We start from the raw sequence: 11,927 nt of genomic DNA on the forward strand, positions 1-11,927 counted from the left end.
CATGATTGATATATGAAGAATGTATTGCGAAGCATCCAAGATCCAACTCTGCAAAGATGTTAACAATGGCCATGAAGCATTGAATGTACATATCACTCTTTGAGTGAAAAAGTATTTACCTTGCTATTTGACACGAGTGAGCTTTAATCTCAAACCAAAACAAGGGAAACCTTCTCAACGCACAGATTAAATGATATTGAGTGATTCCTTGATATGAAATGAGCTTTAATGGAGAAAGCCTTCCTCCATAGGAATGAAATCCAAAGGAAGAGATTCCTACAACATAGATTGCTTAGTGGTATTACACATAAAGACTTTACTTTGGAAAAGAAATCTAGCATTATGCAATGTCATTAATCAAGTTGTTCCATCACTAAATGCATATTCAACCTCTTCCATTATTTCAAATCCCTTTTTTCTTATTGTTTATATTATTTTCCTTGCTTAATTGCCAAGATTTGATCATTGGTTTCATTCGCATTATGATTGGATAATTACATCTAGTAATTATCTTTGAACTTCGTTTATGATGTCGCACACAATTTTATGAAATATTTAATAGTTGCATTTTATAATTTTATGAAATATTTAGTAGTTTTACTTTATAAATTTATGAAGATGTCAATGTTATGACATTGTAAAATGTGATGATGTTGAAAGATTTTTATCTTTCCTAGAAAGAAGTGGCCAAGGAGAACTTTGAATATGAGTGAATGTTGACGTTGACAACAACCTATTTACAACAACTCATCATCAAAGCTTGCACAAAGTTGTTAAAAGTACGGCAATTAAAATAGGTAACCTTATTCACCCTTTAGAAGAGCTTTTAAGGCTCGTCTAAAATAGTGATTATCACTGGCTACATATGCATTGCATGCCATATGCACCTATAGCATACCATGGTATACAATGTTCTACGGTGCATGCCACATGCCATTCCATGGTTCCACCTATATGACATGGTTTCTAACTATTGTGCATATGAGCCATGCCATCATCATTCCTCTTGTATGACATGGTTTTACAATTCAATGCACATGACATGTCATGTCAGCTCATGGTTCCACCCATATGACATGGAAAGCCATTTCAAGGTTTTACTTTATTTAGTAGTTACACTTCATAAATTTATGGAGATGTCAATGTCATGGCGCATGATATTTGCAAGATGTGATAGGGTTGAAAGATTTTTATCTTTCCCAAATAGATGTGCCTGAGAACTTTGAATATGAGTGAATATTGACTTTGACAATAACTAACTTACGACAACTCATCTCAAAACTTCAACCCTGCACAAAGTTCCTAAGAATATGGCAATTAAAATAAGTGAGCCTTATCCACCCCTTAAAAGAGCCTTTAAAGGCTTGTCTAACATATTGATTATTGATGCCCACACTAATTAACATTGCCCACCTATGCATTTCATGTCACATGTACCTATGACATACCATGTTAAACCATGCTTTGTTGTGTGCTACACATGTTGCTTCATGATTCCACTTATGTGACATGGTTGTATGATGTTGTGCATATGACCCATACCATAACCATTTCCCTATATGACATGGTTTCACAATGTAGTGCACATGACATGTCATGCCACCTCATGGTTCCATCCATGTCATATATGACATGACATGGCATGTATTTCATGGTTTCACTATGTTGTGTATCGTCGTAGTTTGACAAGGCGTCAAAGTTGCTCGGAAAGCTATGGAAATTACGTCATTATTTTGATAAAGATTTGGCAGAAATTTTTGTAAATCTGGGTTACAGCGGTCAAGCTTCAAGATTTTGGGTGCCCCATGGGTTTTTGTTGTTGTTGAATCTATTTCCACCGTCAAAAACACGATTCAAATACTCCTACTACTAGATTTTTTGAAAAAAGAAATATCGAATTCCGATAATATCTGGCTGCCCAAGCAAATTTGACGCCTCATAGACAACAACTTGTCCCCTCACATCTCATGGTTCCACTCTGTATTGCATATGGCATGTGATGCCACCTCATCATTGCATCTTTGTCCAGTGGTGTATACGGCTTGTCATGCCACCTCATCATCGTTCCACCCTTGTACGGTGGGGCCATGGCAATCGGTGCCACCTTTGAACGGTGGTGTTGGTGGTGGTGCTGCTAGATGACGACAACGAGGTCAATGGACACCAACACGGAACGGGACGGGACCCATTTTCCACTTGGTACGCCCTTGGGTAAAGTCCGGTACCCGGCCCCCGGACGATTCGAACTCCTGCCAGCGATTGGTATCTGCGTGCCACGCTGGACCGAACGTGCAGCCTCGTCTACACGACACACAACCGATCCGAAAGCAAACGGAACAGGTTTCTTGACCCGACGACGAGGAGATGAATCTTGACTCTCTGCAACTCTTCCCCCATGGGCCCAGGAGCTCTTCAGAACCCCAGCGTCTCCCTGCAAACCGCAGCCTTTCAAATCTTCATAAGCCCCCCTCACCGTGACCAGCAACCCCACATCCCTTCATCAAGTCAACTTCATCGTAGCGCCTCCCCCTGGAACAGTAGCTCTGCAACCTGGGCCTTTCAGCGTCAATAAGCCCCACCATCATCATCATCATGTGACTAAGATCTTAACACCCATTCAAGTCAACTTCGATCCCATCTCGCAGAGGCCAAAACTGGTAAAAATTTATATATCCATAAATATCTGTGTGGCCCCCATAGTCCTACATGGCCATAATTGAATAAAGAAGAACCAGAGCCCTCAGACCAACCAGTGGAGAGTTTTAGTACAGCAGAAATGGGTTTTCACGCAACTTATCTTGGAAGAGGGAACGCATGTTTTGCGGCCAAGTAAAATATTGGACGTGGAAGTGGTCAGCCAATAACACATCCGCAGACAACATGTCATGTAGTGGGTTTGTTTTTTGTCGGACCCCCAAAAAGAAGAAAATTAAAAAAAGGTATAACCGCCCTTACCTAACTAATGGTCCTTCTTGCAAATCACGCCAGGGAATCCAGTTCAACCCAACCGATTCCTCTTGGGTAGTTCCATCCAAAGGATTGCTTCCACACAAAGTTCATTATATATCTTGGAATTCTGCAATAACTGATATTTTTATGTGGCCTGCCATTATCATGACAAATAAATAAGAGGAGACTAAGAAAGCAAAATTAACAATTATCAACTTAGGAAAATTCTCCCCTTCTCTTAACATAGTCCTTAATTATTGGCTGATAGGTTTGAGGTCTCCATCAATGTATTAGTAAGCATGACCATGGCAATGGTGTTTTGGTTTGCAATTCAATAACTTGCATCTATCGAAAGCAACTATTATTTTGTTTATTTGTGAATAATTATTAATTTAAAGGAGAAAGTCATTTTTCTTAACATTGAAAACATTATGTTTGTAAAAAAAAATTCCAACAATACTAGTAGGTGTATAGATGTGTGATGTAAAGACAAAGACCAAAGTGTCATTCTTTTTTTTTCCTCTCAACATCTCTAGGCAAGGCCACCCGAAGGGGCCTCATGCCAAGTCGACCCAACTATCCAATCAAACAACAATCAAATAGTTGGGGCCTAACCCTAATGGACCCAAGGAGAATTGAACCCAAGCCTCATGACAGAGTGCTAGAAAGTGTCATTCTTTTGAGAAGCCTTTTTAAAGCTTATTGTCATTAGGATGTTCCAAATATCATGTAGATAGGTCATGATTCTAAATTCTTCCTCTAGCTTATCTCTCTATGTCTAGTTGTACTCATACAAAAGCCTTGCATTTTTAGCTTGTAAATGGCTATTACCAATGGGATTGTCATTCAAAACTTGAAAATTCGTGAGTAGGAACTTATATAAAGCCAAATAAAATATTATCTAATGGGTTATTCAATTTAGCCCGATCATGTTGACTATTTTTTTTATGAAATTTGGGATTTGCTTTCTTATCTTTCATAATGTTGAAGACAATAAATTCCCTTATTTCTTTATTCATCGAGAATTCCAAAGTTATTGCTCTACAACAAAGCAGAACAAATGGAACAAAAAAATGTGCTTAGATCATCCTAGCACAAACAATCATGATGGCCAAAACACTAGATCTTAAGATACGCTTTCATAAACCATTGCTACATTAATCAAGTCACTAGACACAAAAAATACAATGGTCACTAGACACAAAAAATGCAATCGTCACAATGAGTTTGATACAAAGTTTTTACAATTGAAGTTGTCGATCAACACGATCAACACGAGCACATGACAACTACTCTATTTTAGATTTAACATTGGGATAAAAATGCCTTGCCACGCAATAGCAATCTCTTTTGGCCAAGAAACCATAAATAATCAACATGGGCACATGACAACTACTCTATTTTAGACTTAACATTGGGATAAAAATGTCTTACTTAACATTGAGATAAAAATGTCTTGCCATGCTATAACAATCTCTTTTGGCCAAAAAAAACCATGAATTATCAAGAACTATCCTACTAGTCACCTAGAATTACCTAGAATTACCCTATTTATTTTTGCAAGCACAAGTATACATGACTACAATTATATCATCAAAACACTTAAAACTCAATAACATCATAATAACCCCTGCTTTCATTGATTCAACGAACACTTATTAAAAATTTTATATTTTTTACAATAAATCATCTTTAACTAATTAACCATATTTCAAATTATAAATAATTAAAAACAAAATTTCAATTATAATTTTATAAGTATAATTTTAAACTTTCACTTTCAGTAACTTGAAAAAATATCTTTAATCACAACTAATAATAAACTTTCACATTCACATAAGGAAAAAACAAAAATCTTTACTCACAACTAAAAAGAACTTTACTCAACTGCTATTTCGCATGGTTTACTACTTCACATGTTTAAAGGAAAACCATATATCTATTATGGTGTACAAATATTGAATTTTTGAATAAAGTTAAATCATTCATTAATAATTCACATGATATCCTAGTGGAGTGCACTTTAACTTGTCATAAGCATTTATTTGTGAAAACGAGATGCATAAACACTTCGTTTGGGATTATCAGAATTAAAAACTAAATTGGGTTAGTGTCACGCTTAATATTTCAACCCTAATTCAAAATAACATGGAATTGGACTTTGACATTTAGCAGGTCTTGGAACTCAATGTTGAAAAGCATCTCTTATTGGGATCTTTATACCATGCCACCGCCAACCAAACTTAATGAGTGCTTTCTTTTTAAAAGTGTAAAGTTCCAACCATTCAACTGCCATAAAATAACTTATATTTGCGTATTCTCGCTTTTGTCAAAATCTTTAAGCACAAGCATCCATATAGACTTATTTAATTACCACAATGATGGACTCAACCTCCTCTGGTAGGAAACTTTGAAGAAAGCAGGACTAACATTTTCCCTGGTTGAAATGAAAATATTTTTTTACATATCATGAAAGTGGATTGTGGCTTTAAGTCACCAACCACTTCCATCTTTGAAATATGTATCATACAATTTTTCTCCATATGCATGTTCAAACCTAACCTAACAATATCAATTGCATGGTTATAGTTCTAATCCTTCTTTTTGTTTTTTCTGGGATGAGGATTTTTTTATTTAACATGGTTTAACAAATATTTATGATCAATGTTTTGGTGTGAAGACTTTACTCATCATGAAGATTAAGGAAGAAGAAGAATGATAATAGTAATTACTATAATCATTTTTTATAGTGATATTTTTATTTTTTTCATTTTTTTATAAAAAATGTATAATATATTAACAATTATTGATAAAATTTAATTATAATTCAATTTCAATTAAATATAAAGTATTCATTAAATAATTTTTCCCAAGAAGAAAAAATAGAGTGGTGTGCAGAATATATAAGTAAGAAGAAAAAGTAGAGTGGTGTGCAGAGAATGAACATGTATATCGATCTATCTATCTTTATAAAAGAGCAAACTATCCAATAACATAATTAAATATCCAGTGACAAAAATAAACTAGATATCAAATATTTATCTCCAAAATAAATCGAATTCCAAAGAAAGAAATCTATCCACTTGCTAACTTGAACTTTCAGGGCTAATCCCAATCCTGAACTTGAACTTGAATTCTGATCGACTTGGATTGGCAAGTCTGGAAACCCAATCCTTTCTCACACCATGTTGAACATGATAACAAAAAATCACCAGGTAGACAACATTGTGAATTCAGCATTTCATAATCAACATTGTATGTTTGAAGGTTGTCAGAAAATCAATAATCAACATTGTATGTTTGAAGGCTGTCAGAAAATCAATAGTATATGAGTTGCTCTTTTGGTTCTTGTCTGTCTGAAACCTAGATGTCTAGTTGGCCTTGACAGCCCTACTGTTCTTCTCAGTTTATGGAGTAGATCTTTTCAAGTTACTATTCTAAAATTAATTTTTATCTTGCAGGTGTAAAAAGCTTCCAATTAGAAAAACATCCAAAGGGAAAAAATTCATAAAAAAACTGAGCCACATGGTAGTGGACTTTGGGTGGATGCCCACATCTTTTGAGATTTAATAACATGTTTGTAATCAATCAATCATTCGTACCAGGATTCAATTTAACTTAACCATCTGACAGAAGGCTTTGCTCAGCTTCCTTCCTAGAGTCAGGAGAATCTAATTATAATAACTCAACTCAACTCTCCGGCAAAGAGACAAGTATACCTTTGGAGTATGTTGACTGACAAGAAAATGGTTAAATATGGCCTGTACATGTTTATGTTAATGTACATTATTTAGTAACAGTGTACTGCCAAATCAATAACCAGTCCTTTACTCAAAACTTACATACCAGTTTTGCATATCAAGGAAGCATATTAAAATAGTTTAAATGGGGGATAGATAACAATCATGTGTGCACACCATTGATAGATAGACAAGGAGATAGATAGCTAGATAGAGATATAGACAGAGATGCATACACATTTTTGTGCAAATTGGGAGTTGGACAGATCAAACCAGTCTGCCTAGAAAGTAATGGTGAATGAATCAATTTAGCGAGACACTCTGATGTAAAAGAGTTGATAATGGTGCTCTGGTACAAAGAGCCTGTGAACATCCCACCCTACTTCATCTGAGCACCTTCTAGATTAGAAACATAAATATGCAACCATCTAGAATGATTAGATCTATACAGAAAGATATAATTCGAAAGGCAGTAACATCTAGTGGAAACCCATGGGGATATGGAGTTGGGAAAAAAAGGGTGTGCTGTATAATATAACATCTTTGAGAACGCAACTTGGAATAAGAAGTTGCCGAGTACATTGTGATGCAGAGATCAGTTTATGTGTCTGTAAATATTCCAACCATATTTTTCCAAATCAAAACCTAACATAAATACCATTGTTTCAAACCTACTCAAGTTTAATTCAGACATCTGGCATCTAATCTGGCAATGCAATGCGCTTGTTGTAAGAGCTATAACGCATTAAAGAAGGTTAACTTCATAATGAACCAACTATGGTCTCTTTAGAATGCAGTTTGCAGTTGAAACACTTCAATAAGATTTAGCAGAAGTGAAATCAATAAACCATAGCCATTTGCATGTGATCCCTAAATGCATACTGAAACACCACGAAAAATGTTTACAGCTTTCTAAGAACGAGGCAGAAAACTTGTCTTCCACATGCACAAATCCTATAGCCAGCCATGCTCACAATATAAGTTAGGAATTCATCCAGACCTGCAGAAAGGAGATGGAGATACAAGCAACCGATGTCGAGAACTCATGCAGTCATCTCAATAAAGAACCAAGAAACTACAAATATTTCCAGTTCGGATTTGTTTCTAAGAGTATGAAACGACAATTCATAGCAAAACTCTCTTAGAAATGAAGCTAATCATATATCACTACATGGAAATTATGTTACTATTCTGGACAGTATCATTCCAGAAAAGCCTTCAGTACATTAAACCTAAAGTGTGAAAAATCAGCAGAGCTAACATCCCAGCAAAAAGTGACATTCAGATAAGCTAAGTTGTGAATAACAGTGGGGTTGACTTACTCTCAAACTTCCAAGAAACAAAGCTCAAACAAGTAGAGGCAAAAGAAGGCACCACATTTGGATTGAAAATTATTAAGAAACATAAATTACACTGAGGTGGTGTTCATGACAAAAGAATAATTGCGTCCTTTCATTCACAGTTAAAAAGACACAAGCCTTTCACGTATAGAAGCAATGCTGGTTCATCAGAATTTGTTTACTTCTGGAGAAAAAAGAAAAAAATAATTGTTTTGATTGAAATCAGATCTTGGTTTCAGGTCCTTGAAATCAATCTCAATTAACATCTATGCTATATCAACAGCTGCCAATGCGGTATATCTCTGAGGAATTATCTCAGATTTTACATCAATTTAACAATAAGCGTCAAAATGGCTTGAATCAGAAGATAGCCAAGTTACTCAGCAAGTTCCAACAGTCACAAAGATGGCATATGCATGTCCCCTTGGTGGTGTCTGTCTGTCACTTACTTCATTGATCAAGTCTAAACAAGTAACTACATAAGCAAAAACATAAATGTTTTTCTGTACATACCTAATGAGTAATTCTCACTCAATTGAGGCAATTCAGTTGAGGCAATTCTCACTCAATCCAAATTACCACCGCCATCATCATCAGCATCAGCAGCAGAAGCAAAATAGAAGAAGGAAGAAGAAGAAGAAGATCTAGTAGGTTGCTATGATCCATTATTTGCCCCAGTGAAAGAATTAACTGTATTATCTGCTTGTAACATGGTTCGCATCTTGAGCACAAGCAAGAACCACATTCCGCCAGGTCACATGTCAAAGGCAGCTCGGAGGCCATCCTCGTCTACGGGCGGTGGCTGATTCAGGTCCAGCAACTCCTCTCCTCTCCAATTCCTTACTCTGCCACCTGATTCCTGCTTGGAAATCACACTGGTTGCAGTTTCTGTAACTCTATCACCCATCCAATGGCATCTCTTGTGCCCACCCAAGGCCTGTCCTGAAAGAAATACCCTTTGACAGATTGAGCACTGGTGAGGCCTGCCTGGCTTTTGAGAGAAAGATTGCTGCTGTTGCTGCTGCTCGGGGCTCTCTTCTTGGGTCAAGTGGCTCATAGTCATAGTCACAGTCCCTCCTCCTTCCTCTTCCTTTGGAGGAGGCCAAATATCATTCATCCCAGTAGTATTGCCAGCAGCATCTGATTCCATCATAAGACTCCCTTCACCTTCACCTTCACCTTCCCCTTTACCTTCAGCTGCAAAGCAACCCTTCACTTTCCTGTGACTAGCCCGATGCCCACCCAAGGCCTGGTGAGAATTAAACACCTTCTTGCATGTGTTACAGCGATGTATATTTTTTCCCACATCGAACTCATTCTCTTTCCCAACTTCCCCACCCTCATGCCCATTCCTTGGCCTCCTCTTCCTTTTCTTTTTCTGCAAGATTCTCGCTTCTTCCTCAGAGCCCGAATCCTCAATACTTCCCTGAGATTCCAGGTTCGAAACCAGCAGAGGCTTGGAATCATACACAGACTCCTCAGTGGATTCCCTTTCACCATTAGCCCTTCCTGCAAGCATGACCAGCAAATTCGCAGTATCTCTATCATCAGCTGCCACTTCCTTACCATGCCTCTGCCTCTGCCTCTGCTTCCTCGGCTCCCTGGAGCTTCTGTTTCTCGTCACAGACCAGCTCCCAAACTGAGGAGCCACCAACCCCTTAAGCTCAGATCCGGATTCAGAGTAAGGGAAAACACCAGAGTTCGATTCCTGCCAGCAATTCCTCTTAGCACCACCACTACCCGTTAACTCCAGAGTGAATTCCGGATCCATGAGAATGCTACTCCTCTTGGGATTATTCCGCAGAGTGTACAGAGAAACCATCTTGGGCGAGCACCCATTGCTCAATTCTTGCTCACGGTGAGACGAAGCCGATGAATCCTCCTCTTCATCTTCTTCCTCATCTTCATCCTCATCCTCCGATCCGTCAACTTCGGCTCCCTTGAACAGAGACTTGGATGAAGAATTGTTAGATGAATCAGTAGCAACAGCAGCAACAGCAGCACGGGCGCCCTTAAACGAGGCACCATGGATTCGAATATGGCCACCCAATGCTCTGCCCGAGCTGAAAGCTCTGTTGCAATGTCTGCAAACATGGTATCGATTCCTCCTACCTGGATTCGCCGTCCCCTGATCCTCATCTTCATCATCGCCCATGACCGGATTGGTGTTTGCATGGAAGTCATTGATCTGGCTTCTGGTTACTCTGGATTTTTTCCTGCTAGTCTTTGATCGAACAATCTCCATCATCCCATTGGGACTAGGGGATGGAGATGAGGAGCGAGATAAATTCTTGTTCTTGATACCATTGTCAATGCCTTCAGGTTTAGGTGACTCCAAACTGTGACCCATCATCAAGAATCACAAAATCCCACCACAGACAAAACCAGACACACAGACTGATTTACTGATTGATTAGATCTATCAACAAAACACCCACCACCACCTCAAATACAGACCCAGTTTTCATCAATAGGCATTCCCTTCTATTGATTCCCTTCTCTTCCCTTGAAAAAACCAACCCAACCAGAGTGAAGAAGAGGAACAGGAACAGCCAGAGCAGAGCAGTGCAGAGCAAGCCCAGATGCCTCTATCATAACAACAATCCTATCTCCTACTTCAGCTCCCTCTATTTATATAGAATCATTCCATTTCTCTACTTCCAAGAAAACTACACAACTTTCCTACTAGACTCCTCCCCCCTCTTCTCTTCCCTTCCCATCCTCTGCTGCTTTCAAGTACATTCATACATTTTACGTGTTTCCATCTCCTGTCATTTGATTTCATTTCGCCATAAATTTTTGTTTTTATCTCCTTTTCATCGACAACTTTAACCATGCACATCTGTCAGCGTAATGCCTTCACCGTTGAAATCCGCACAGATGCACTTAATGGACCCAACTCCAAGGTATAACCCACAATGTCTGGACGTTTTTTATTTATAGTTTAGGTCAATGAATGCGTGGCTGCCCCGCCCAACCAAATTAACGAGGCATGCACGCAACCATGTTGGGGGAGTTTACCTCCCTCATAAAGCCCACAACAGTGAGGTGAAAAGCCAATTCAAGCCCACCCCACCCCACCTCACCTCACCTCACCTCACCCTTGCCCTGCCCTCCACTGAAACAGAATCAGAATATGAATCTCAACCCCTTTTACTGGTAATGTTAAAGCCATGGAGAAGGTATATGCTGGTAAAGCTATATAATGTGTGTGAGAGAAGGTTAATGGTAAATCTATATTTTTCACACATTATTAAATATATATTATTTTGCTAGGTTAGCCTAAATAATTGAGTGATGTGGGTTTTATGGGGCAGGTTTGCGAGTAGATCTCGGATGTTTTTGTTGTGTATATTACATTAATTATTATTTGAAAAGGAAAAAAAATCTTACGAGTTCTTGCCACGTACAATAAAACTGAATAACCAAGATTAGGTTATTTTGACAAAACAACCTCTTCCAAGTCACGCTGAAATAACAGCCTCTTCTTTGACATAAAAGCTTCGTTGAATAATATTCATCTTTACCATTGAAAACCTCTTTATTTATTTAGATATTAAAATCATTTTCATTATATAATAATATATTTTTTTTCGGTAAATTAATATAATAGGGATAGGGTGATTGTGTTTATTTTCTCCTCTTAATTTAAAAGTGAATTATACTGGTTATTTACGCTGTAGTTAAAGTGAAGTTAGTCTTTATAATTACACAGCATTTTGTAAATTGAGATTATATATAAAATTAAAATTTCAATTTATGCCATGTAAATTGAGATAATTTAAAAGTGAATTATACTGGTTATTTACGCTGTAGTTAAAGTGAAGTTAGTCTTTATAATTACACAGCATTTTGTAAATTGAGATTATATATAAAATTAAAATTTCAATTTATGCCA

General features: G+C 37.5%; 1 protein-coding gene across 1 annotated transcript; it reads right to left on the bottom strand.

The window, feature by feature from the left end:
• Nucleotides 1-8,117: 8,117 nt before the first annotated feature.
• Nucleotides 8,118-10,898, bottom strand: LOC149205148 (uncharacterized). Its single transcript, XM_089394916.1, has one exon. The coding sequence runs from the start codon at nt 10,380-10,382 to the stop codon at nt 8,784-8,786; it is 1,599 nt and encodes a 532-aa protein (XP_089251042.1). The 5' UTR covers nt 10,383-10,898; the 3' UTR covers nt 8,118-8,783.
• Nucleotides 10,899-11,927: the final 1,029 nt, after the last annotated feature.

This window comes from Pinus tabuliformis, chromosome 1_2 (genome assembly GCF_031772625.1).
Source record: "Pinus tabuliformis cultivar Carrire ecotype Pingquan chromosome 1_2, CPIR1, whole genome shotgun sequence".
Taxonomy (NCBI): Eukaryota; Viridiplantae; Streptophyta; class Pinopsida; order Pinales; family Pinaceae; genus Pinus; species Pinus tabuliformis.

Excerpts from the sequence above, each read along its gene's own strand:
- LOC149205148 (XM_089394916.1), bottom strand. The coding sequence starts at position 10,382 with ATGATGGGTCACAGTTTGGAGTCACCTAAACCTGAAGGCATTGACAAT.